Source organism: Pocillopora verrucosa, chromosome 2, assembly GCF_036669915.1.
Source record: "Pocillopora verrucosa isolate sample1 chromosome 2, ASM3666991v2, whole genome shotgun sequence".
NCBI classification, from domain to species: Eukaryota; Metazoa; Cnidaria; class Anthozoa; order Scleractinia; family Pocilloporidae; genus Pocillopora; species Pocillopora verrucosa.
The window spans coordinates 5,364,508-5,392,143 of record NC_089313.1 but is presented as its reverse complement, the minus strand read 5'-3'; the positions used below and the strand labels follow the sequence as shown (position 1 = coordinate 5,392,143).

Genomic DNA, 27,636 nt, shown 5'->3' with positions numbered 1-27,636 from the left:
TTTTTCATAATTAATTGAAGTATGGCAGCGGAAGCCATGGCTCGGCAGCGAAATTAGTCATTCAGATATGCTGTTGCTCTCTGAACGCAGGTAGGTTCTCAAAGATCGACTTGAAAACCTTGTAGTTAAACTTTTGGAGCGCTGAACAAGTTTCAAAGCGAAAATAGGCGCCAGGGAAAACTCCGCATCTTTCGCAAGCCTCGAATCTCGTTTGAACGCGCGTCATTGACGTAACACGAGGTCGAGGCTTAATCACAAATGCGATAGCTGGTGAACGAAGCGACTGTGTTGTCGTCGAATGTCCCATGTTTTACTTTGTGTGATCGCGCCGCAGAAATTCCCCATCTTGTGTGGGACATGGGTGAATGTGGGATGCAATCATCGGGGATAAATTTGCTCTGAAAGGGCTCGCGTAATGGATGAATTCAACTTCTCAAACGGAGATGTCGTGTTGGCCGAATGGGAAGACAAACTGTTTTACGCGAAAATTCAGAAAATTGACCGAGTTTCTGGAAAGTGTAGTCTAATCTTCGACGATGATTCTGTTGAGGAATGTCCGTTCTCCAAGATTCACAGTGGTTCGTCTTAATTCTTGCAATCTTGTTTCTCTTTTCAATCAAGGAGATAGTAGCGTTTATATCGATAGAATCCGGCCAAGGTTTCGTCATGTATGACACACAGAGTTCTCGGATTTGTTCTCGGTGTCTTCATGTGGGAAGCAATTAGCAAGTTTTTATTTTCTGCCCTGATAAAACTTCCCTCGCGTAATTTTGTAGGAAAAGCGTAATTGGATTTCTTTGTCCTCGCTAACGCTTCTCTCTGATTCCTCGCAGTGACAGAAACGACGGCAGAAATTGTATGTATTATTTGCAAAGACGGAACTTCGCTGAGACCAAACGAGATCGTGTTATGTGACAAGTGTGGAATCGGTAAGTACTCCTTCCGCGTATTCTACTTTCTATTTTGTCTTAGCGCATCTCTGAAACGGAAGGGAAATCATCCTTTGAAGTGTTATGATCGCTCTCTTGTCCCTACATGTGTGTTATGTGGTGAAGAAAGGACGGCCATTAAACTTCACGTAAATTCCACCTGCTACTAGCAGCTCTGTTGTTGTGAAGGAAGAGGACAGGTCGCCGTGCAACGTGGATTCGTTTCAACAATGAGAACGCAAAAGCGTACAACTTCATCTTCCAGCTTTTACTTGGTTGAAGCGCTTTTCAGCGAACGAAGTTATCTGGGGTTAAAATTATTCAGACTAAACAGTAGTGAATGTTTTCATTTCTTGATAATGAGTCGCCGATTCTTTTTTTTTTCTGCATCATTCTTGCCACAAGTGCAGGGGATGTTCAGTCAGAAATAAAAGCTACGTTTATTCACTTTCCCTCGAAATGAAAAAAGCAAAAAATGAAATAAAATGGTGAACTGATGTTCTGATAAAATTAAAATAGCAGATGAGATAAAAATTGATACAGGTCTTCTTTTATTTATGTGATTGTATTGATTTCCAAAATAAGAATATTGACGTCGATTCGCAAGTGGTTTTAGTCAAAGTTGTTCAAAAGAACAGACTATTCATTATGGTTACCAAGGGAAAGTGTCAGCGTTCCATACAGAATTCAATTGAACGACTGTTGCCTCGAAACCAAATGTCTGAGTTATTCTAGCTGATACGATGTACAAACTTGAATGTCCTTTCATTTTGAATTGAACACCGGGAGCGATTTTGAGGCGAGGGTACTTTAAAATACTGAACTTGTCACTAGCCGTGGAATTCATTATTAGTCAGATGTAGTCCATCACCTACTCAGATGATTAAAACACTAGTTTTAGAGTATTTATATTTCGTTTTCGCTAATGGATGTTGTGGTTGTCTCAAATGTCAATTGAAAGTCTTCGCGCCCGAAGAGATTAAGCTTCGAATGATAAACAAATGTTTCAGTTTCGTCGGAAGTGATCGACTAGTCGATCAGATTCTTAAAATTGTTTATAGTTAGTACAAATATTATTCAGGAGAAGTAAAATGAATTTTAACTTTGACAGACAAGCAAAACTTACCAAACTTCGTGTTTGCTTAACTTTTATTGATACCCTTATAGCAACTTTGCGGATCTCAGTTCTTGATTTTGGAATAACAAATTATGCCTTATTCAGCAATATTTCTGCTATGCGCTTGTAGCTCATCACTTCTCGTGTTTTTTTTATTCATCTTTGTTCTTCTGTGTTCTTGGAGCTGTGGAGAACGTCTCCAACAATTGCTGAAAAGAGCCTTGGGCGGTATTTAGAGATCTACTTAGCGAGAGCCAGCAAAATGCATCAACTTTTTTGGAGTCTCTAGGCTTTACGTCTTCAATAGCGCATTTCATTGCAGCCTCTTAGTTGTTACACACTAAATTCTCAACATGCTTTTTGCCAATTTTAACATATGTTTGTTTTTTTTTTAACTCTTTTGTATATATCTCAACAGGATCCAGCGATCGGTTGAGATGTTTTTTTAAACAAATTAATAACAACTGGCTTATTTTTCAACTGAATTTTCGTTGACGAAAAGGTTTGTTTTTCTCACTCTGTAGTATCAGGAGGTGGCTGTCTCTTAACATGAGAGCCATTGCTCCCACTTACAAGTGTTATCACTCCAAAGGTGATGATGTTGATGAGCAATTTTTGCTTCATTTTCTTGTTAGGGCAACCAGCCACAATGGCCTTGGTTCCTAGTGCTTAGTAATCTGTTCTGCATAGTAAATTGCAAAATATCCACAGGCAGACAGAGATTTTCAATAACAGAGACATTTCAACTGATGATGTTGTGAATTTAGGATGTTTCCAGTAATTCTCATCAAGTACCACTTTTATTTGGGTGGGAAATGTTTATTCTAAGTCCTCTTCTGTTCTGTGAAGAACTTTAATGTACAAGCTGTGAACAAAAAAATTAATATGTTACAAAAATATGGCTTTTTTAAGTGCTGAATTCTTTATCTGCAATCTTCAAAGCTCACAAACTCAAAACAACTCTATGTAGCTAGCAGATGTACTTAACTTGATACCAGTTTTCAAATGTTTTCCCTAAGTATGACTTTCAAAGTATCATGTTTCTTCTAGATCATTAAAGAAAATGCTATTATTTCTCAAGTGATGCTGCAAAGCATCCTTAAACAGACTCCTCCATAATGTTTACTCGACTTGCTGTGAAGCCATTTTCCTATTGCTGTCTCTTTCTTCAGGGGAATTAAAAACTTCAGCACACCAACTGTCTTTAGTTATTTAAGAACCCTTAGCTTGAACGAAAGCCAAGTTTATTTTAAATATCTATACCAGTAAATGTCTTTTACAATAGCTTTATTATTCTCATAGACTCTCTGGAGCCAGAAAATAGAATTGCTCAAAGTGTGTAGTGTTTATAAGTCATCTGAGTGTTTTGACTTCACAAGTGTCAGTTTTTTGTGTAATTACCATAATTTGTTTTACTTAAAGTGCTGTATGCTTGTGATCCAGGCAGGCACTAACATTTAAGTACCTAAACAGTAGCATGGTAACATTTGATTGGTAGTTTCTCAGACTGTTATGGAACATTATGCTATTACGAGATTCATCCATCAGACAGCAGGTGTCAGCATGGATTAACATGTCTTTTTTCACATAAGGAAAAAGAAACCTAATTTCTAATTAATCCTCCTGAGTAAAGGAGGCACGTTAAATTTGCTTTCTCTGGAACGGTGAAGTTTACATATTTCATTGACATCCAGTCCTCTAGATGAATATTTATTGCCCTTTTCTTTTTTTCTTTTTCATCTCATCCTTTGACTGTCATGTTTGGGTCTTTATTGGTAATTTGAGAAGTCGCTTGAAAATTTAAGTGCCATAAAAGTCTTGAATATTTATAATGAACCGAAACAGTGATAGCCCAAACACTGGCTTAGACAGCTGTATTTCCGTCCTCTGGGGGTATTTGACAGAAGCCGACTCTGGTTTAAAGCATTTGTGTTAGTTTTTATGAGGGAGTAACCTCCCTGAAGCTTTAACCCCATCAGCAGATCTCTGCAACACTTGGGTGTTTAATCAAAAAACAGGATAAAACTTGATTGTCTTATGATGTTTAACACATTGTAAGGTTGAAGCTGAAGTTTCTTATGTTGGCTCTTTTGCATTTTTATGGCCCGTAATGTTGACACTTGTGGCTCTCATGTGGGAGGTGTGTCTTGTAAGTATTTAATTTTTACAGCCTATGGAAAAGTTCCCTAATGCATCTCTTAAATCTTGTTTCTGCATCACACATTTGTCGCAGAATTGTTAGTAAGTCTTTCTCATCAGAAAATTGCTTTTGATTTCTCCAGAATGTTGTGAAGTTGATATACATCAAAAGAAATTTACTCATTTGTTTTGTCTGATTGTCAAGGGAAACTGGTCAGAATGTTCAACCTCAGTGCAATTTAGGGAAGTAGAATTTTTAGTCAAGGTGTGACTGAAACTGAAGGATACACATACATGTATTTGCATACAAATTAGTACATTTTTTGTCCATGTTGTTTTTTTGTCTGTGAACAAAATCTAGTGGTCTTCTTTCATGAAATATTAGTTTGAGACTTTTATTAAGTGGATTAAATTTTGCAGCCAAATTTAAGTATTTATAAGTAATATACTATTTCTTGGGTGGAAATGTTTATGTCAAACTTCACTAACATGTGATTAGTTACTCTCAAAGTATTTTCACCTCAAACTTTGGAAACTTTCAATCCAGGTCAGCTCCAAATTAAAAATGACCTACTTTTAAGAATCAACTAAAACTTGTTAGTACATTGAAGGAGAGGGTTCATGTAATGTTTCATGTATCAGTTATTTGAGAAGGTTAGTGACTAGTTTCATTCATACTTTCAACTAGAGTTATACTTTATTGGCACGATCATGTTACTGGTCCATGTATCTTTTGCATGCTTAAAAATGATAAACAAAATTTTTTGTCCAGCAGGATGGATATGCAACAAAAGAGCAGTGGGAGGGACAGGGGGAAAAGGCAGGGAGAGGGGGAGAGGAAGAGGGTAGGGGTGGGGGATGTAGCTATCTCATTTGGAGAACTCAGAGTTCTCAACTTTATGCTGATCATGTTTACTACATGATATTAACCTTTACTCTTCAACATGATTATTCATTTCTCCATACCCACGTTGGTACATTTCCTTTGCACAAGGAGAGTTCATTTAACAATCAATGCTTCTTAGGCTGATGATCATTTCCTTTATTCTCATGATCGTAGTGAGTGATTCAGCAGTATTACTGTAAAGAGAAATTGGATGCTGGTCACTTTTATGGTTTAATGGGTTAAACAAACCAACAATGGAAAAGTAAGTCATATTTACAAGAAGCACTTTTGGTATGAAGTGTATGCAAATGTAGTTTTGCGAGGTCTTTTCCAGTCGTTATTTGATTTAGATGCTCACTCTTTAAGAATTATAGACACCTGCAGTGACCATGTGATATTCATAATTAAACGTAACATTTCATTTCATGTATTGTGACAAAATGAAAAAAAAATTTTTTTAATGTCAGCAAATGTGTAGTTGTTCGAAGAAACCTTTCATTTGTTGCCTTGTACAAAATTTACAAATCAAGGGAACAGGCAAAAACTTGAAGATTGACGAACGAGATTTGTCTTTACTGCTAAATTATCAACATCTGATCTGTGTGAATTTTGGATGACGTCAGGAGGAGAAATGTTTAGCTTTATTAAATCTTTGGATTTAATAATTGACGCGAATCAAGGATATATCCAAAGATCTTAGACTGAAATGTTCAGGATCAAAGTACTTTGAAATTCACTTCGATACCATTTTACTTATGACATATAAATCAGTTCGTATGACGTCATTGCATACTTCCCAAACATAACAGTCATTATGTGAAAGAATATACAGAAAGTTTTGGCAAAATGTTTGTAATTTACCCTTATTATCCTCAAATTACCTCTATTGTGTTTTGTAGAACGAGGCTTTTAGAACTAGCGTGGTGAGTGAGTGAACCTAGAGTTATCTAAATGCTCTTGTGTTCCTTCTGTCAATGATATGTTTTGCATGCGTTTGAACAAAAGTTAATCGGTGTCGTATTTATTTTGCCGGTTAGCCCTCAGGCGCAAAAATCAAAATAGCAACACCTTTGCTCCTTTGCGTCTTGGACAGTTTATTTAATTCGCAATTTAAAGAAGGAACGTTGTCATCGAGTAGTTTCAAAACGCGAAAATTGAGGATGCATGTCAAGGAAAAAATTACGACTTGTTTTTGAGAAGAAGCTATGATATATAAAGACATGTGCACGTGGGAAGTACTTAAACTACGTCATTCCTCTTAGTCCTTTCAGTGGCATTCAGATCCATTCTGGACTTCCTTTTTGGAAAATTCAGTTGAGCTGAAAAGTTGTTAAATGGCATAAGAAAAATCGATATCGAAGTTGTAGGAATCCGAATACCTTTTGTGAGTAAACTTGACAAGTCTTAACACGCCAGAAACGGTTGATGCTGGTATCCGGAAAGATCACTTGTAAAACGTACAATAATCTTACTTCCGTAGCGCGAAAGCGTTCACGAGAGTTTGGGGGGGGGGGGATCTTAACGGTCCACAAACCCCCCTCCCCTCCCCCTTCCACCCAACGCAGCCGCTATTGCTTACTTTTCTGACTCGAAGCTAAGTACACGAGGGTTGCTTAGCGCTTGTGTCTATCAGTCATCCTTAAATGGTTGTAAGTTAAGCCATTCTTTTGAATAGCTTACAGAGGAGGGTCGTACGTCTGAAAGTCTGAATTCTGGCGGAAATTGACACAAAGTGCGTCAAAACTGCAGCACGTTGTCGGCCACTCTCTAATCTCATTGTCCGCCGAAAAATAAGTTTGACTTACAGTAAATTCTTCCGGCTTGGATGAAGTCCTTCGTCTGAGAACAGGCTTAAATTACGGCTCAACACAGACTTAGGTTAAGCCAGTTGCGGTAGGGTCGTTGACCGCAGACTTGACCTTCATTTTATCGCGTTCATGAATAATTGAATTATAGGGAAATGTTCCTCGTTAATTGACTCTAATGGAAATACGTTCAAAAGCAATTTGTACCATGGTTTGAATCTTCTTTAATGGGGGTAACAAGAGCTGTGCTTTTTGAAAGGTTTTGAGTGGGAGATGGCTTGACACTCAGAGCAAGAGACGCCGTATAGATGCTTTTATTTCTGCTGTAAAGGACTAACTTTGGAGCCCGCTTAGTCGCACCTGGAAATTTTACAGATCCCTTTTCACAGGAACGCTTCTAAAACAAAATGGTTGCATATTTGTAAGAATGGTTCTGTCCACTGGTTAATTTGCTCTGTTGAATGAAACAGTCGTAGTTTCTGAGTGCCATCTTAGTGTACTGGATGACGTCCAGAAGCTAGGTGTTGAGGATTTTCGCCAGGTGCAGCGCTGTCGTGTTCTTTTGTTTGACAAAACACAAGCACGACGCGCGTTGAACCTGTTCTTTTGTGCTGTTAGAGGAACACAAAGAAACATATTGCTACAAAGCGCGTCAACTATTCATTTTGTTGTCAACTAACCAGTGCGCGCGTTGTTCAACAAAAGTCACCCCTTGTGAAAGACAGACCACGATAACCGTAGGACTCTCATTGTGCTCACGCATTCAAGGGAATTAAAGTTCTTTTGGAGCAGTACCGTTGGCATGGTTATTCACTAAGAAGAAGACTATTTTCACACATAGACGTTTGCTATAGTGTCGTGGTTTTCTTTGAGGGTCTCAGCTGCACAGATAAACAACGACTGCAGTTCAATTTAACCAAAGACCCCCACACTCCGGCCGAATCGTTGAACGTAAAGGTTGCTAAAGTTTTCTTTCTATTCTCGTCGTTTTGTTTCGTGTCGAGTGTCGTTAGCAAAATCGCTAAAATCGGCGGCGTTACTGTCGTTCTTCATTGTTCGTGTTGTGTTGTTGATCTTCCTGGAGCTGAAGCAGTGGTTTCAGATGTTTCACAGTAATTAGTTTTGTACGCTTATACTTTTTTCCAAGGTTGTTGACTGTTTACAGTTTACACTAGAAAGCAGCACTGAATTCGCTGTTTTTCTTGTCGAAGTCGCGGAGGAATCGGAAATTTGCATATGGAAACGATCACAGTAACGCTGATTTAGGTATACTGCATACATTTAGTTAAAATATAGGAAAATTTGTTTTTACACAGATAGTTTTTTTCCTTACAATGCAGTAAAGTGTATTGGCAATACCTTCCTCAAATTTCTCCGATATGTTTTGCTTAAGCGCCATGCCGTTTTGTTGCCAAACATGTGACGCGAATCATGATGCTGACAATGACTAATCGATCGCCATAACAGGTCACTTTTTTTGACAGTTGGATAGCATCTTCTATACAAGTCTTGTGCGTTTAACAGGTCCATAGCTGCCCATTTCTCATACACAGTGCTTAAATGTTAAAATTTTGAATTCTGATTTGAACTAGATGTCCTAACGATTGTGGTTCTCGCGTTCTGAATTCACTCTCAGACCTGTATTTATTTACATTGAAGTGGGAAATATTTTAGCCGCTGTAGATTATATTTTTTAAAATATACCTGCCCTCGTGATACAGTTTTCAACCGAATACGTTTGGTAACGGGCAGACAGTAGAAAGCCGGTTGAAAATGCATATGGTCATTATATACAATCTTTTTCATGTTTTAAGCTACGTGATAATGGTGATGGTTGGCCAAAAAAATTAACCAGAATGACAAGTTAAAACACTATTACCAAGCCGATTCATGTCACAAACACGAAATTAAATAGGAAACGTGTTTGCCAAGTATCCATTTTACAGGCTAAGCTTGAACCCAAGTAGGATATCTCACATACGCTTTTTTATTCCGATAACGATTGCGATTTTAGAGTCCGCATAATTTTGTTTGCGAGTATTTTTCTCTCTCTGTCCGTGATAGCGGTACTTGATTTAACAGAGTAGCGTGTCAAGAGAGCATGCTCTGACAATTTTTCCCTCAGGCTTCTACAAGCGTACAATACGATAACTTAATCATCGTTGTGGACACACGCTCCTTAAAAAAGTTTGGATTGATACCAACGTGGCTGTTATCTAGTTCATGTTTGTAGACACTCAACTTTTTAAAGCAGTGTGAACATTCAAAATGCTCGGCATTTTTTTTCTTTGTTTTCGGACAGAAAGCTCTCCTTTTTTTGCGTCATTAAGGACTGTTTGCATGGGTTACATAATTGGCCAAAGACATGCAATGTTGTTTCATATGTTTGCACCTCTTTGTGATTAGTAAACAGCCAAGGTGGGCAACATTCCTCAAGAGAGGTTTGTGTTGCTTACCAACGGACCTAGCGATGGGGCATAGTGCGTTACTAAGATACAATCGCAGCCTAGTAGAAAAAACAATGCTTTCGCTGCGAAAAGGGTATTGAAATCAAGGCTATTAGAGTTTGCGTGCTTAGAATATACTTAACCTTTTTTCTTTTCAATCTCGAACGCTTCGAGTGCGTTTCTTGTGTGTTATAGAGAGAGCGGGGAACGCACATTAAAATATTTGGTCACTTGTAGTTTCTAAATTATTTCTCTGCTCTGAAGAGAGAGGAAGTCCATTCTCTACTAAGAAGCTCTGCTCGTCGGGCATGAACAGATATCTTTCCAGCTGGGAATAATAACCAGATTAGTGAGTGCTAAGTTTTTTTTGACCGAAATATTACGTCAAACCTGTTGGACGTGCTTCACCTTGTTTGACACCAATTGCGTCAAGCTTGTTAAACTGGTTTAACCACGCGAGAGAGCACGACGTCAAAGCAGTGAAACTGGTCCAACTAGGTTTTCTTTTAAAGGAACATGTGAACCTCCGAAGGAATTACCGTAACTCACAAACCGTTTTGAAACAGGAAGCAGTGCCCTCACGCTCCGTTTTCAGATAATTCAGTGCAATTAAATGTTTTCGTTTTAATTCGTCGTGTGTTTTATTAAGCCATTCTGTTTTGCAAGAAGGTTTTAGTAGCTAGACTTCAATTTTCCTTGTTCGTTTTTGAACTGTCCTAATCTTTTCCATCCTCTACCGTCTTTTTTCCCTGTTGGGTTTTGCTTTCTCATTTGCGTTCGTCTGTCTCGACTGAATTGTATTTTGTATGAAAATAGCTTCTTTGATTACATAAATCTTCCCTTCGCTTGGTCGCTTTCCGGTTGTAAATAGTCAAGGCAGATTTCTCGTTGGGGGAATAGAATAAAAACGCCTTTCCAACCGGAAAGTTTTTCAGGAAAATGGGAAATCCTTCAGATTTTCCTCGCAACTACAAAAGATCATTGTATAATTTGTCTTCCTTCGGCAAGCTCGGACTAAAATAAATACGGCTATTTTTTTCCAATGCATTTGTGTTGTCGCAAACTATGGGACCGGAAGAAAAATCTTATTGCTTCCTTTTTATAGGAAACACCACATCGTTTATCCGCCAACATTGCCAAAGTGCCCCGCCGTTGCGTTTTTATCATGTTACGCGGTTCGAAGTTCATGATCAAGAGAAAAATTTACGGTGACCAGCGGTTATCACCAGCGCTGTGTACCCATGACATCTAAGCATGTAGCGGTAACGGATTGCTGACTCTAACAGTAAAAGAAACCGTAAAGATGCACGTTCACCAAAGATAAGTTTAAATAGTAAGTAATGATAGATAACGAACCTGGAGAACTGAAATTATGGTTCTTCATAATTGTGTTTTTTATTCCAGTTCACTCGAACGTACGATTTAATCGAAACGGAATTTCATTTCAAAGCTGCAACACAGCGCACATTTAAGCAGGGTTTGTGGTAAAGCTTAAGGTTTAGGAGATAAGAAACATTGATGGTGGTAATATCAATTGCGTTCAGTGGCAATAGTAATAATAATGATAAGATAAGAGTGATAAGTTAGTCATTTTCGTAATTTTTTTTGTGATCGTTATTAATAAAGATAATATTCATCCTGATAACATTTATAACAAATGACAAATTTCTTATTACGAAATTAATCAAACCTATAGCAATATTCTCGAACGTGATTGGTAAACACCAGCCCGATTTGAGCACTTATCGAAACGCACTAATGAAAACGAATTACCCATTTCTAGTTTCTTTCTCGAATTTTGTCACAGTTTTGATTAATTGGTAACAGGACTTCGTGTCGTCCAATTCTGTTTGTAACCTTACTCGTCATAAACAAATCACTCGACGCATGATTACAGACCGAATTGGACTCCACTCGGTCCTATTACCATTACGTAACATTCATTCCTGTTATAACCCATAGAAGACTATATACCACTGCTACTATTTATAAGTGTCGCCGAAAACAAAGATTTCTTTGTCGGGTGTTTTTATTTTTTCTTGTAGCTTTGACAGCCTGGTGATAAATTTCCTGTTATCTTCGTCCGATCTTGTTTTTCCAAACGGATAATCTTAGTCTGAATTTTCCGGTTTCATTGGCAGTCCTCCCAAGTGAATATGAAATTAAGTTCTTATCCTTTTAACTATCGTCTCACTTAAGCTGTCATTTTGACTATTTTTTTTTACCGTTCAATGCCATGTTTACCGATGGATCTCTAGTGTTTTGCATTTCCCTCTCACTTTTCTTGGTTGTGTTGTCGTGTTCATGTTATTTTTCTCGTTCTCCTTTCCGTGAAGGCGTTTTCACCAAGAGGAAGCATCTTGTTTGCTGCAAACTTTGCTTCTCGGTGTGAATTAAAGTTGCTTTGTGTAGCTAAAGTAGGGCTGTAAAATTCTTAATTTATCTGGTGTGTGCTTGAAGTCAAGCTTAAGTTTACATAGCTCGCCAAGCGGGGAAATATTTAATATTTCTGTCAAAAAGTAAGTGACAGTACGCACGTTCTTTGTCGGAAATAAATGACAGTTTAGAGGCAGGTGAAATGACGGCTGAAGTTTTGTATGAACAGACTCTTTTCTTGTAATGTTTACGCCTAATCAGGGAGAACAGTTTTTTCAATTTTGTCGTCCTTTGTGAAAAACAAACAAAAGCTGAGAAGTTGTGGAGATGTGGTGCCAGATGGCAGCAGCGAAAGTCGCAGTTAGTGAGCTCGCAGTGGGAGGGTGTTGTTATTGCTTTACTTATAAACTTCTTTTCTTGAAGAAGAGACACACAGATCTTGATTAACAAAGAAACAGCGGGGATTCTCTTCTGAATTAACATTCTTTGTTGAAGTTTCTCGTCTAGCGATTCCTCATAGCAATTTTCATTCCGGCTCGGGAGTGCGTAACTAGTGTTTCTGTAATCCACAATTTTCGCTCGTTGCTCGCCTGAAATTTTGTCTCTTTTCAGCATTTGCCGGAAAGGTTATTTTCAAAAAGGATCAAATTAATTGCTTGATCTATTTGCCGTTAGTGAAGGAGTAATCTTTCTTATCTCAAACCATACAAGCGTTATTTTTTAATATTATATTTCCTGGCTGTAAAAAGGTCATCTGTCTTAAAAAAGATTTAAACACCTCGATAGAACGGAAGTCTAAAATGGCTGATAGATTAAAGCGATTTTTCACCGTGGTGACTAATTTCTCTTGCTGGGAGGGATTCCCTGTTGTTAGTTCAGGGAGAACTGTATAAATTTGCTCTACGTGCCGTTGATGGACGAGTTCTTCTGCTTTTGAAAGACTCAGGGCTCATGTTGGTTAAACTGAGAGACGCGAATGATCGCGTAACTGTGTGAAATGATTGCGCGGCCAGGCCGGCGGGCGGGCGGGCGGGCGCTGTCGACAACTCACGAGTTCGAATTAAATTTTGCACTTTTGTAGTCACGGCTGACATTCAACGGAAACGAGTTTCGCGGCCAATTTCCTGTGTTTTAGTTGTTCGTTGATCTGTAAGCGAGCACCTGACAAAGGATCACTAACACAGGTGAAATTGATTGGTTCAGTTGTGTATGTTGTGTTGTGATGTTATTACCATGTATTACTGAGAATATCCTCCCTTCCTTGACAGCTCATAAGAAGTCTACTCTCTTTCCCTTCATTTTATCTGTTCCTCCTGCAAACACTTCACTTTTGGAATAATTGCCGCTGTTTACTCAGTTCTAGCTACGCCATTGTTCTGCAAATGGCCATTAATTGAACGAAATTATCTTCAAGCGAAAGTTGGTTTGCTGTTTCTTCAGCTGCTCTTCCAGTGCTGTGTTGTTCGCATCGCAGACGACGCGCGTCTTCTTCTGCAGACTTCGACACGTAGGGACCTAACGATATTCAATCGCGTTTATGATCGCGGAGCATTGGAAGGAAATTTTCTAAGTGAATTTGAAACTGAAAAATATACGGAACTCGTTACGAAGGTAGATTTTTTTTCGCTGCTCTTGTACGTCTAGCATGCTTTTCATGTATACGTGAAAAAAAGTTACCTATAATTTATTCTTCTCTTTATTTTCGGCTTTCGTTTATCAGCTTTGCACGAAGCGCGATGTTCGCCGCCATTTCGAACCGGAAACTAAGTTTCGGATTCAAGGTTCGATACCTAAAGGCAAAGAATTGCGAATTGGGAATTTCTGTTTAATGTATAATTCCTAGAACGTTGATAATACTGCACTTTTTCTCCCACGTGGTTTCGTATATTTCGCTTGGTCGTTCGAACAAGGTGTGGAAAGATGAAATGCGAAGCACGGGTGTAAGTACCGCTCGCCTATATTTTCTCGGCGACGAGCAAACATAACGAAGTGAAAGGGTGACTCCGCGATAGCGTGAATACGCACCTATATTTGAAAATTTGTTCAGTCAAGATGGCGGGCGGTATGTGTCTGTTGAACGCAGGTGGTGTTGAAACAAGTGCCTTCGGCTAACATCTTAGCCGCTGTGGTTCAACTGCGTCCGCTTGATACGTTCAACGAATTCTCTGTTCGATTGTTGAATGTACATTGTCGGCACTTACAAAATGTTAGTTTTTCGTGTCTTGTTTTGACATGGTCTGGCCGCAGAGACAATAACTTTTCTCTAAGTTTATCACAGTTTATTTTTTTGTGTGTGTTTTGATCGATATGACTTTCCACCTACCGCAGTTACACTCAAAATAGGTTTGTGAAATTTGCTTGACGGCACAAATATTTTTTCTATTTTTCTGGCGTGTGAGACAAAGTAAGAATTGAGTCTCACATCTGCAACTAAATTTTAGAGAATGAACGTTAAATTGTTGCCAACAAGAAGTGATTAAATAAAAGGTTTGAAAACGGAATTACACCTTAGATAATTGAAGGTCACATTCAATTTAAGTGAATCCCATATTTTTTATTTTTCATATATTTTTTTTTTATTTCCAGGTTACCATCAGAAGTGTCATCATCCTGCTATTCCAGCAGAAGCTTTAGAGTTCGATGCGCCGTGGATGTGCGTGTATTGTTCAATCGGTGCATTTTGTCCATACCTGGAGAATCCTTTTGAAACAAAACCCACAAGGAAAGGAGTCAGGAAAACCAGAATCCACACGGTAAAACGAACTTGCTTTATATTAGCAGTCATCAGTTAATTTACCTAACGTAACTAGCTACAATGTTCGCTTTCAATAATTTCGTTTTACTTTCCGGCGTCGCAAGATTAGTATAGTTGATTTCGAAAGACTTGATCTCGCAGCCGGATATTAAATATTATAGCGAATCATTTTTTATAAAAGTAAAATAAACAGTGCCATTCTACCCCGCAAGAAGATACCTATCTTTCATGACACCGGTTAAATTTACACATGGGGCAGCAGAAATACCTCACAAACCTAGAACTTTATTATAATTTTTTTCTTAGTTGTGTTTATTTATTTCTACCGTATTTGTACTCCTTTCAATTTCTCAGAGGATAATTAAAGTCATGGCAACTGGCTCCTAAATTGTTTCGGGCTGCTTTTAGGATTTTTTCTACGACAACGTCAGAAAAAACAAAACAAAACAAAACAAAGACAATGAGGAAATAATCGCTTTTCGTTGCTTTCTAACCTTAATACACGTATAAAAACTGGTGGTCGTTTAAAAGATGCTAAATTACAGTTAAAAGTAATTTTTTTACAGTCAGTGGACTTTCGCAATGTCTACTCCGGCTTTTGGAGCAAATTTGGAGACCTGCCCTAAAGACCTAACTAATAAAACACCGCAAACTGAACGAGCCATAACACTTCACACTTCGTTCAGGAAAGAGAAAACTGTTTGGAATTGGTTTCCGGTTTTTGTATCAACATTAAGGCAGCTGCTTACATCGTTGCCATGGGAACACTCAGTAAAGTTGCTTTACTAAAGCGCGCGAGGGTTTTCACAACGCCAAAATATGGCACTACCGGACCCCAGTGTGGATGCAGATTTTCTCTCTCCGGTCCTGGTAGATTTGTAGTACTAGTCGTTGTAAGAATGTGACTGTTGATCGGCGAAGTTTATCTTGTTACCCGTGTGTTTGAATTTTTCTTGTGATTTTATGCGAAGTAGTTATTAATCTCTGCGATAGTCAATGTTAAATTTTTCTGACGAAATTATGTGCGTTATTTGTGTGAGGGTATATAGTCAAAATTTACATTCGCGTATCAGAAATTGACGTGAACAGGCCAATGTTGTGCGTTCCTTTTTTTAAAAATCACTCTTCAGGTATCCTTGACTTTTATAGCAATGACTTGGCCTCATTAGTGAACCCTCTCATCTTTTGAATGGCCTTTTAATTTGCGGTCTGCATTGTATCGCCATAATATAACCTTGGTATAAGTCTGTTGCAATATGCCGCCGTGTAATATACCTAAAGCTTTCCGTAACAACAATCCATAGTTTCTTCTGTAAGTGCTATACGTTAAACAGAAACATTTCATTAAAATTTGGCTTTTTTGTTCCGGAATAGCGAAAATAAGGATCTTTATGGTTAAAAGGAAAAAGGAAAATTCTTTGACAGTTGATACAAGGAACTATTTTTGGCAGAGGTTTAGTATAAATACAGTCAGCTTAATATCAGCTTGATGGCTGTGTGGTTAGTTACCAGCAAATGTAACGAAATGATGTTGAGCACCTGTATGCCTTTTAAAACTGTATTTTTTTGTCGTCTGAATCAATGTGAAAATGCCTTCCACTTTCTCTTCTGTTAACTGAGTACATTTAAGTCAAACTTTTTAGGCTGCTGTGGTGCAATTTGGCTGAAATCGCTACCATTTTTTTCAATGTTTTTTCAGTTGCATCGATACGCTCTTGTTTGTATGGCAAATGCTCATTTTCATTCATTTGATATTTAATTTGCAAGTTTATTGGTTTATTTTTTTATTCAGCCAGCCATCCGTTATTAATTCACTTATTTTATTATTTTATTTGTTTGTCGACTGAGTTACTTCACGTTTTTCGTCTTCGTAAAACAGAAAGTTGTTTTCAAAGAAACGTGGTTGTACGCGCGTGGTCAAAGCGAGATCGCGCGTGCTACAGAAATTACGTCAACAGCATTACTTTCTGAGAAGAAAAGTTGAAGTAGCTTTGGAGGGCTGACAATCCTTGAGCCTAAGGGCTCAGAAAAAGGTTAATTTTAGTTCAAAGGGATTATATTTGTTGTGGACGTTAGACGGTGGCGAAAATTAATCCTCAGACGATTTTACCAAAGTATGTTGGATCAATCGGTCCGCCACTTAGTGAAGTTAAAATCGCCGCCCTTGCAATCACGGAATGTCGCGACTGAATTGGAAAGTAAGTTGAACAGAAAGTGAAGAAAAGAACCACAGACTGGCTGATACTCGTCTGAAAGGTCCCTGAGGCGACTACAGAAAGTAAGGTATTACTTGTTCATTCTACCCTTACGAGTAATGGAGACCAGTTTTTCGATCTTAAATTTCCTTGTTTTGAAAGGATCCCCTTTTTTATGGCAAACGACAGCCCGTTGAGTTCTTGTTTAGTTTCAACGGAAGACAGGATTATTCTGATGAAAGCATCAGCGCAGAGGACATTCCGTAGACAGGAAATCGAAATTATTCAAAACAACACACTGAAGCGATTAGATTTCTGGTGGAAAACTAGATATCGAAGGTTGGTTTAGTCCAATGGAAAGTGAAGCTGCTTCCCTAACATTTGATCTCCGATGAAGTAGATTGCATTGATTTTGACTAATACCAAGTTCCTTGAATGCTATTTTTTGGATCTCTGTACTTTCGCTGAACGTGTTCGTGCGGGGTACCAACTTAAACTCTTTTTGTATGGAGGACGGTTGATAAAGTACTTAGCATTTTACTTCATTTTGCGAATAATTTATAACTAGAAGATCGGTTCAGTTAGCCAATACATCCCGGAAGAAGGTCAATATATGTTATGTGCGGCGCCACGATTCTGCTCTGCGGAGGTCTATTTAGGGCATATATAAACACAAGTCGAGGGGTTCGTTTGACCCCGTACGTGATGTGTTGAGTATTGGAGTACTTTCAACTTTCATGGATTCAGTTTAGTAGCTTTCGCTGAACAGCCCTTAAGCGCGTTCTGGTTGAGTCACGTTCACTTGTCCATGAGAACAATAGATAGAACAATGAAGGGAAATCGGTTACGTAAGCTTAGAAAAGAACGTAATCGCCTGCTTTTGTCTGATCCGTCTAATTCTTGTTTATTTTCTGCATGAACTGGTCGTTGCCAGTTTTTAGCTGTTGCTTTCCTATGCTATGCCATGACAGAATTTTTAAAAATAGACTAGATAGGAACTTTCAGTAATTATTGGCTGAAAGGTTTGACCCATGGTGTGATGTTCCGCTAGAGCGCACTGGAAGACGCTCTTGTTTCTCCACGTCATCTTTCAAAATGAAAAAAGTAGTCTAAACAGCTGAAGGGAAATTATCTTATATTAGAACGAATATGACTCGGCATACCAGCCGGATGTGTTATTTACCACTGAACGTATATCAAGTCATGAGCAAGGGCCGATCTTGAAGCGAAAACGCTACCGAATATTGCGGTATTGTTGATAAATAATCGAAGTGGATAATATCCGCTTACTGTATTTGTTCTACACGCCAGTATTGCGCTACCAAGCCCCGCTGCTGATAGTGAGTGTTTTTACGCGACGTAAATAATCTATAGTGGGTCGAAAACGAGCCATTTCCTGATGGTCGACCCAGGCGAAACGCGTTTTATAAAATGGAACGCTATCAAGAACAGGATTACATTGTGCAGTTTTTGCTGCTGTTGTGGTAAATTGGTCGCGTTTAAGGTAATTTAGTCGTGGACGTTTTTGTGGGACTTGAAGTTTCTTCGTTTCATTTAATGGAGCCGGTCGCCTGATATCGTTATATTCATGGAACGAGAAACGTGATATTGATAATACGGCATCTCAAGTGGCACTTGATAGTAATATTGATGGAGGGCACAAACTGGGTATTGAAAGCTGCCATTACTGATAGAGGCAGTCGAGAATTATATAATTTTGTTTCTAATATAATACTTCATCTAAAAAACAACGTTGTGTTGTGTCACTCGGCAGAGCTTTTCGGTAACTTATGGCTATGGGCAGATTAGTCTATAAATCTCGTAAGGGAGAGATTTTGTGGCTGTTTTTAACAAGATTTTGACCCGTCAGGGCAGCGGTAACATGTTGTTTGCTCGAAAGTTCTTTCATCACAGCACGCTAAGTCAGGTAAAAACTTTGTGTTAAACACTGAGTGACGGTGGGCAGTCGGGAAGTGACTCAGCAGTAACTAGGCGCGACAGATAAATATTTCGTTTCGAATAGGACACAGTTTAAGTGTGTGTTTTTTTGTTTTACAGCTTAAGTCCGGAGAATCGTGCGTGAGCTCAGGAAACTCAACAGAAGACGAGAAAGATTTGCCTGCTAGGGAAAGTATCAAAGCGAGCGAGGTGGCCTCGCGCGGGATGTCGAGCTATTACTTTTCCTCGCACATGCATCCACGCGAAGGAGCTAAGGCACGAGGGAGACCAACGTTCGGTCACAAATCTAAATCATCCGGTGTGGATAAACGCGCGCGAGGCAACAGCAAACCCGCTGCGCGCCCGGGTGTGCGGGAACGTGATCAGTACTCGGAGAGAAACTCGGAATTTGACGCAAATCACCAAAGGAAAAGTTCACATCATTACCAGAGACATGGTAACGACGTTTCCGCCCGACATTCAGGGCGCTATGGTTCTCCTGTACGGAATGTAAGGCTTCTAGAGGATTCTGAGGGAAGGAAACTCTCACCGGCAAGAGAGCAGGGAAGCAAAAGATACCAGCAAACCGAGGAGAATAAAACAGCCAAAGTTATTTCCTCTCACAGGCGCGATGCGCCGCGGGAGAAACAAAGACTAACCCAGGACTTGGCGCGACAGAAGAGGTTATTGAGCGAAGATATTGCTCGCGCAGAACTGCTGCAACGTGAGCAGCTCACCAAGAAATTTGTGGATATATTTGACAACAGGAAAGAAAGTGTTGAAACGGACGGCGAGAAAGCTCCGACAGAAAATTTTCACGAGCAGATTTGTAACGAAGGAGAAAATGACTGCATGCATGGGATGTATGAACGGTGTTACGGAGACCACTCCCCTGAGTACGATCATGACCAAGACAGCGACGATGTTTGTAAGCTTTCAGGCGAGCGAGAGTCATTGTTTGATAGATTCTTGCGTAGAGGATCTGTGCAGGAAATGAAAAGTATTGAATTTGTAAACGAGAGTAAAGTTGAAGTGAGAGGATTGAGGTACAAGAACAACTTGTTGGAAAACTCTTCATCTGATGGGCTGCAATCTGAGGCAGATACCATCACCAACTCTGAAGTTAGAAATGTACCTGAACTCCAGCCATTAAAGTTTGAGAACGTCTCCGATGACGAGCTCGCTTTCAGTGATGCTGATAACGAAGAACCTCTTATGGAAAACAGGAAGGTTTCTACCAATGGACTCAAAGCAAATGGCGGAAGTCCAACGTTTGCAAAGAACACGAGCCCGGTCGAAAATGGATTAGATTCAACATCTGACATGAAATGCAACGGCTTAGAGGAAAATTGCGATTCGGTAGATTCGCCATTGAAAACTGAATTGATTAACAATCTTGGCTACACGCCATGTGAATGCTTAAGCGAAGGAGGAACTTCGAACTGTGATGACAAAGCTATCGATGGCAGCTTTGCATGTGACAACATGGAATGTCTACAGCCTGACGACCCAGATCACAGCAGTATCAAAAGTTCAAAACTTGCCCGCCTTATGGAAGAACCCGACATGCAATGCGAGCATTCCACTAAAAATGTTCACGAATGTGAGGCAAGCGAAACTCTTGAAGTTTCCTCCTCTGGCGTTTACAACGAAAATGACAATGAAAATGACATTAAAAATGGGGACACTGATGCAGGGACTGGTCGCGTAACATCATCTGAAATAAATACTGCAAAATTGACAGATTCAAGTGAAAGAGGATGGTTAGACAACGAGCTTAAGCACGAAGAATTAGCTCACAACGGGGAAAATTCTGATCAGCAAACTATACACGAAAACGCTGAAGTCATGGAAATAGAAAGCTCTGGAAAACAAGAAAAAGGAACGGACCAGAACGAATCGTTAAGTGCCGAACAAAACTCAGAGAATGTTACCAACGAATCTGAACTTTCAAACGTGGAGGGTATGTCGGATGCGGGTGAGCTCAGTGAATCAGAAAGTCTAACACCACCGGCTCGTGGGAAAATAAAGAAAAAGAAGCGAAAGAAATCAAAAACTAACAAGAACGTTCATAAGTTAGTTTTTCACAACCCACGCCGGAAATCCAAAGGAGGGAAAGCTCGTTCTATTGTGAAGGACGCGTCTACGAGTAAAAGCGCCAAACAGGTTGATTCAGAAAGCGACGAAGATGCGTCACAGACTAAAAGTAGAGACGCATGCCAAATAACAGTGCAAGCGGAGGAAAGTAAAGAGCTTTTAAAAGAGACTCCCAACATGGATGATGGTTTAATGACCTCAGGAGGGTCCCCAACCCAACCCTCTCTGGACAAAGAGACCGAGTCGGCCAGCTTCAAAGAAAGTTGTCTGGAGGAAGGAAATGATGATAACAGAGGGTGCACTGATAGGCGTTCGCCATCGCCAAATGAAGAACGCCTCAGCGCAGACGCTTCCGAGGAAGTTGCTGCCATGGGGACTGCTGGCTCAGATAATTGCGATAGCGCTCATGAAGCCAACGCCCTCTCAGACTCAGCGAGAAGTTTAGTGGAGGAAAGTGGAAGGAAAGACATAGGAAGGAAGGAAAAACGAATCGGAAAAACCAAAAGAAAAAGTGACGAAAAGGAGAAAGATAGAGAAAGATCTACTCCTCCTCATCTTATCAGTCAAAACCGATACGCACGTGATCTACCGAGACATAACTGGCTTGTGGAGCGGCTACTGCAACAGAACAAACTGTGCGCTGAGGATACTGTGCAGCCTGCAAAGGATTCAAAAGAGGAACAAGGCAACGAAGATAACCAAATCGTCAGGGAAAACGAGCTCTCTCCTTCTGGCGAATCGGAAAACCCTGTAGATAAAGACATCGCAAGAACATCACCGGTTCAGTTATCGCCCGAAAATCCCGAAAAACCTGAAAGCCGAAGCGCGTTTTCTCCCAAACAACTCAGTGATCACGAAGATTCCGCAACTTCTCCGAAGGACGACTTTCAAAATGAACTTCGTCAGAGTTTCTTGCGAAGAAAGTTTCCACCAAATGTCCCTAAAACGTTGCCTCGACTAAAACCATCCTCACCTGAATCCACTGGCGGAAACGAAAGTGGTTTTAAACCAACGGATAACAAGCCCCCTCCCCCTCCGTTGAAACACGCCTTACCGTCAAAGGACGCTCCTGGTTTGGAACCTTTGCCAAAGCTAAGAAAGATTGTACCTGAAAAAGAAATTTTCCACGAACCGCACCAGGATAAAGAGGAATTAACGTCAGGGACCCCAAGGAGTAGCGAACCAGCTTCGACTGAAACAGAACAAACGCGTAAGATTATCAGCCCCATTGAGATTCTCGACGATGATGATGAGAAAAAGAAGCGTGGACTGGAAGAAACGCTAAGCGTTAATCACACCTCAAAATCAAGCTATGAGCATTCCAACACCAAACATACCGATTCAAGCCATAAGGAAGGACACAAATCACCTCCAAAATCATTAAGTAGTTCTCCTCCCGATAAAGCTGTGCCTTACTCTTCGATAAAGAAGCCTTTTGGCGCTGTGACTCCTACTATTCCTGGAAGTATGAAAGACAAGTTCGGCCGTCCCATGCCACCCCATCGCGCCGCCATTTTGATTCCTGTTGTCCCGATGCATGATGGGAATGGAATGCCTATTTCACCAGGTCTCGGTCCAACCTCACCCCATTTGAAGAGCTACTCACCTAGAACGTTCACACCGCATCTTCTTACTCATAGCGGTGCTATACCTGGACCTGGAATGTTTGGCGGTCCTTTGCCACAGGCAGGTCGATACCCAGCAACCAACTGTGGACACCACATGCACGGTAACATGAAATCAGGAGTACCTTGTAAGCGGGACGTGAACTGCCCTTTTCATGGCAACAACCCCAGAGGTATACACTCGGGAATTTTGGATATTCCTGGTCATCATGGCGCAATGCACGCCTTTGGCCCACACAGCCACGACCATTTGTCTGCAGTTATGTCACGCGATCGTCGTGAGTGTGACAAAAGCCAATGCCGGCAACCAGAATGTCAGGCGTACCAGCCGGATAAGCAGTCTCCACCTGACAGAGATCCTCTAGGGGATAAAGCAGCCCTCCAGACACCAAAAGTTGTGAAGCCCATCGCGCATGTCCCAGGAAAGCGCCCTCCATTGATGCTGTCCCATCTTCAGCAGATTGGAAAGCATTCCCCTGCAACTCTGAGAGAACTTGAAGCTTTACACGACGATAAAGTCCGCCGCTTTGGAAGCAATCACTTGCTTTCTCCCCATCAACTTCAGAAGTCACCCGAAAGATCACCCAGGGAACGCGTGGCACCCCACATGAGTTCGCTGTACGAGCGGAGACCCCTTCACCAGCCTCTCACTTTGTCTGATCTAAATCGCCGAAGAGAAGAAGAAATGTTGCGGATAAAGATTGACGAAGGCGTTAAAGCACATCCAGGGGAACTAGTTGTATCCAGCCTCACTTCTCCTTCCCGCGGACCGGCCAAGTTTACAACCCCACCGCATTCAAAGGATTCTAACTTAATCTCCCCCGGGCGGGGACCCAGCTCGACGTCTATTTCACCAGTAGACAAAAGGGATCAGGCCATTTCATTGAGACGTCTGGTAGACGAAAGAAAGCCCGGCTCCATCATGAGTGAATTTATTAAGCCTGGGCCTCCACGTCTTCGACCTTTAGATGAAGCAGATGTAAGAATGTCCTCAGACAGGCAGAGGCGTGAGGAACTGAGCAGAGGCCATTCGTCGCCATTGTTAAGGATGCATTCAGCCAAGGATGCAAGCCCTCGAGATGTAGAAATCTTAGAACACGCTGGTCGTCTGGAGAGAGAGCGAAATGCTGATTCTTCGCACGGCAACTCTAGTATCACAAACCCAGGTCTTCGACTGTTGGATGAAAAAGTGAGACAAACTGGTAATAAAGAAGAACGTACTAGAGAAGGACTCAGTCCCGAAATGGAACACAGGCTCCGCTTAGAACAATCAGGAGAGCTCAAGGCAAGAGGTTCAAATTTAGAGCTGTTTCAACTTAAAGAAAAAGACCCAAGAATGGATTTGAGAGACAAAGAAGGCACCAGGATACCAGTCTCCGAACGAGAGCGCCCTGAAGACCTCTTACTACTCCGTGCTGGAGATACTGGAAAGAGGTCAAGAATGCCGTTTAATATCTCGCCTCCTCTCCGTCAGAAAGCTTATCCAGACAGACCATTTCCGATGTCGTCTTCCCTCCAAGGAAGGGTGGATCCCAGAGTCGATCCCAGGATGGCGGCTCTGCACGAGTTAGAGATGCACAGGCGTAGTGAAGCGGTCAGAGGGTCGGAACCTTCTCATCGCGAGCTTCTCAGTCGGATGGCTTCATCCTTGCCTATGGGTAAGGGCGGATCCCAGGGTGCAAAGTCTGTTTTTGTCCGACCAGATGGTTCGTTGGAACGACGGGGGCCCGACTCCATCCGAGTGCCCTCCGATATTCACATGTATTCCCCACCCAGTTCCTTAGCTTCTCGGGAGTATGGTCTGGTGATGAACTCACGTCAAGCCATGGAACGTCTGGCTGCCGCTGCTGGGAAACCTGCAGGTCTGTTAGCAGAGGTTGGTAAGGATGTGCCACCTCACATCAGACAGGTGAGTGCAATAGAAGAAAAAGTTAACCTTGCATTGTCTTGTACTCCTTATCTAGTCGAAAACAAACAAACAAATGCCGATTGTTATAAGTAAAACGTAGATGAGCGTTTGAAAATTGTTCCCGACTTCAGTTTTAAATCAGTCGAATGGAAATGTTTTTTAACAGTAACGGCGATAGTTTCCACGAAGCAAAATACCTTGGGTTAGTCCACCACCATAGTTACTTTTCAGGTTAATGGTAGGGTTTAAACTGTTGGACAGTGTATTAATTCGGTCAACTATTTGCTACTACCTTGATAGGACATTGAACGTGAGAGAGAGAGGGAACGGCAACGACTGAGTCTGGAGCAAATCGAAGCCAATAGAAGACTTCTTCATGCAGAGCTCAAAGACAAAGTTAACCCTCTTGTATTCAGTAAAGAACATCAACTTAGAATGGAACAAAAGCGAGATCACCTGGATGCAATGAGAGCGCGGGACAAACGAATCACCGATCGCGAACGCCTTCTCTTCATGGAGAGAATCGCGGAGGAGAGAAAGCGAAGATTCAGTGAAATAGATTGTCAAGGTGGAATTATCATGCGGCATCCTTCTCCTCCACATTTCAGTCACGTATCGGATCGAGAGGAGTACGAAAGAGCGAAAAGACTTAAACTCATGGAGCGTTCAATTTCTCCGTCCGCTCAGCACTCCAAGCACTTGAGCCCCAGTGCGAATGCGCTCAATCTTGAAAGGAAAGACCGACCTCAGATCACGAGTCCCAAAAACCATATAATGAACTCTTCGCAAGTAAGAGACAAACTGGGTGAAGCTGGTGACGTCAGAGTCAACCGTCCTCTGGAAAACGAACATTTAAGAAAAGCAGCAAACAGTGTGATGTTTGAACGGGATTCTCCGTGGCATCGTAATCGCGACCAAGCAATAAGACCCAATCAAGCAGTTATTGATCGCAAAAGAGCTGAAGCGCACATGAGTGCTCCCTTACAAGGGCTCATTGCCTCCAAGGGAGGTCCCCTTACATCTCAACGAGAGGAAAGTAAAGGTACCGGGAAGGCGGAACACGATGGAGTCAACCGCTGCTCAGTGTGCAAACGTGAAGCCTCGTTCCTGTGTTCTGGCTGTCAAGCGGCCTGGTACTGCAGCTCCGAGTGTCAGGTAATTGTTTTGAGGTGATAGGCATGTAGATTCTCTTTGCAGTATAATTAGTAATACAATTTTCCAACAAGAAATGTATAAGGATCGTCCCAGATTCCGGAAGGTCTAAGGTTCGGCCTCCTACCTTTTTCTTTTGTCTGACGCCCGTGACAAGTAAGAACATCTTCCTTTGGTTGATGATGTTATTCAACAAATTTTTGGTGTTCGCATTATTGATTTCATTAACCCTGCAACCCCTAAGAGTGACTAACATCTAATTTCTCCTTACAATAGCACCCCTGAATCAAACGTTACGGTTATGAGGATAAAGGAGATGATCACCCACTAAAGAAACTCTTGATGGTTGAACAAATTCTCCTTGTTAGAACCTTAAGAAATTTCTAGGGATTAGTATGGAGAATAAGCATGCAGATATTAGGGAGTAAAGGGTTAACAAATAGATTCCCTTTTGCCGTACGTCTGCTCAGTGATAGATGACGTCAAAATGTGGTAAGAACAGAAAAGTGGCTCACGGGGCGTAGCCGAGTGTATCACTGATGTCCCTACCACATTTTGGCTTCTTTGTGATCTATTACTGTACAGACAAACGACAAAATGAGATATTTTTATTTCATATGAGAGAGAAGCAAAACGCTCTAAATGATGACGTCCTCCGTGCGTCTGTCCTCCGATAGATCATTAGTAAGAACCAATCAAATTGCGTGTATAATGCAGCTTATCGTAGAACATGGAATAGTGGCATGCAGTAAGCTTATGAATTTTTTTTTTTAACTTGCAGCTCTCCGCGTGGGGAACTCACAACAGGGAATGTAACCAAAATAAGCGTTCTTAGTTCACTTCAAGTTCCATATCTCTTCACCGCATCTCCTCTGCGCGACTCAACACAGGGTATTTTTTTTTTGGACATTTCTGCGACGGACAGTTCAACTGATCGTTTAATGTATTTACTGCACCTTGTTATTCTGGAAAAAAATGAATGTGTGAGCAAAAAAAATTGGCTGAAACAATAGTTGGTTTACATACACTAAGGAATTATGTAAGTTGAAGGGTTATGGTAACAAGTCGTAGCTTGTGAACAGGCTCCCACTTTTAGTGCGTCGGCACGAGTTTTTTCGCCTGCGGTAAAGTAGAAGGCCTGGACAGCACCAGTCGGCGAGAGGTCTGAAGGGGTCCAACAGTGATTTAAATAGTGCCAGACTCTCGGTAAACCTCTCCTCGACTCGTCTCAAATCTTCCTGCGGGCGGAAAAACACGCTTTCTTTAGCGCTGATAACGAGAGCATGCTCGCAAGCTAAAGGCGTCGTTAAATAAAGTATTTTAAACAGAGTTTCGGAGACGGTACAATGAAACAATGCCTTTGGAAAATAAGTTTACATGAGTATCAAATTACTTAAAATACAATTTAGGCTTAGTATTTTTGCAAATCACAAACCCACTATCTCCGGTAGTTAGGGCTTTTGAATTTTTCTGATTTACGTTGAGAGAATAACGTATAAACCGTACTCCAAACATAGATTTCTAATCTTAAATGCGGTTTCCTTTAGTAAGGCATTGTTGTACTCATTCATTCATTCTTCAAAGCCCATGTTTTGTATATAGCTTTTTATGAATGTAAAAGAAAGGAATTTGGGTCTCCCCCAAGATGGCGACCACGAGTTAACGTCGGAGATGTTAACTTGAGGAAAACTTAATGAAATTTTTTCACACGAAATTCACGAGGAGCGAGATTTTGTTAGATTTTATTTATCTGAAAAATAGGAGAAAGTAACCCTACGTTGAAAATGAAGAAGGCATTGCAATTTGTCCAAAAGTGTGATCGGCAACTTCACCCTCATTTCATCTTTCGCGGATTGTGATATCAGTCATGTAAACGAAGTACGTATTACTATGCTTGGAAATTAGCTCCGCAATCTCTTTCGCAGACATTTATTGCTATCACGCAATGTGTCACGCAACTTGGAAGAACTTTTGCATGACAAAGCAAGAATTGGCCGCGTAAGAGACTAAGTATCATTAGAAATTCGTCGTAGTAAGGGCTGCTCCCCCGGCGTTTTGAATATTGGTGTAAACTAAGATATAAAATGAATTTCAAATCTCTAATTTAATTTATGTCAGACATCTATTTATGTATGTAAATCTTAAATTATGTTGGACTAGAAGTGTAGAATTTTTAGTAAAATGTATTTATTTGTGGATACAAATCTGTGTCCGTGGAGATTGTATAAAGAAAAAAGATAAATGTCGTTTTAACAAATAAAATGCT

The 27,636-nt window shown here is 40.7% G+C and overlaps 1 protein-coding gene across 10 annotated transcripts; it reads left to right on the top strand.

Annotated features, from left to right (window-relative positions):
* LOC131776028 (uncharacterized) lies at positions 1-27,636 on the top strand. 10 transcript variants are annotated; one of them, XM_059092164.2, is made up of 6 exons: positions 1-90; positions 834-929; positions 14,286-14,452; positions 18,708-24,218; positions 24,519-25,373; positions 26,152-27,636. In XM_059092164.2, exons 3-6 carry the CDS (start codon positions 14,351-14,353, stop codon positions 26,203-26,205), a joined length of 6,522 nt encoding a protein of 2,173 aa, XP_058948147.2. In that variant the 5' UTR covers positions 1-90; positions 834-929; positions 14,286-14,350; the 3' UTR covers positions 26,206-27,636. The 10 variants fall into 10 exon arrangements, with proteins under 10 accessions (XP_058948147.2, XP_058948145.2, XP_058948149.2 ...); XM_059092162.2 differs by lacking the exon at positions 1-90 and adding an exon at positions 252-578; XM_059092166.2 differs by lacking the exons at positions 1-90; positions 834-929 and adding exons at positions 7,183-7,833; positions 8,024-8,142.

Excerpts from the sequence above, each read along its gene's own strand:
- LOC131776028 (XM_059092162.2), top strand. The coding sequence starts at position 416 with ATGGATGAATTCAACTTCTCAAACGGAGATGTCGTGTTGGCCGAATGG. Across the intron at positions 14,453-18,707 it reads GGAAAACCAGAATCCACACG|CTTAAGTCCGGAGAATCGTG; the intron begins GTAAAACGAACT and ends TTTGTTTTACAG. Across the intron at positions 25,374-26,151 it reads ACTGCAGCTCCGAGTGTCAG|CTCTCCGCGTGGGGAACTCA; the intron begins GTAATTGTTTTG and ends TTTAACTTGCAG.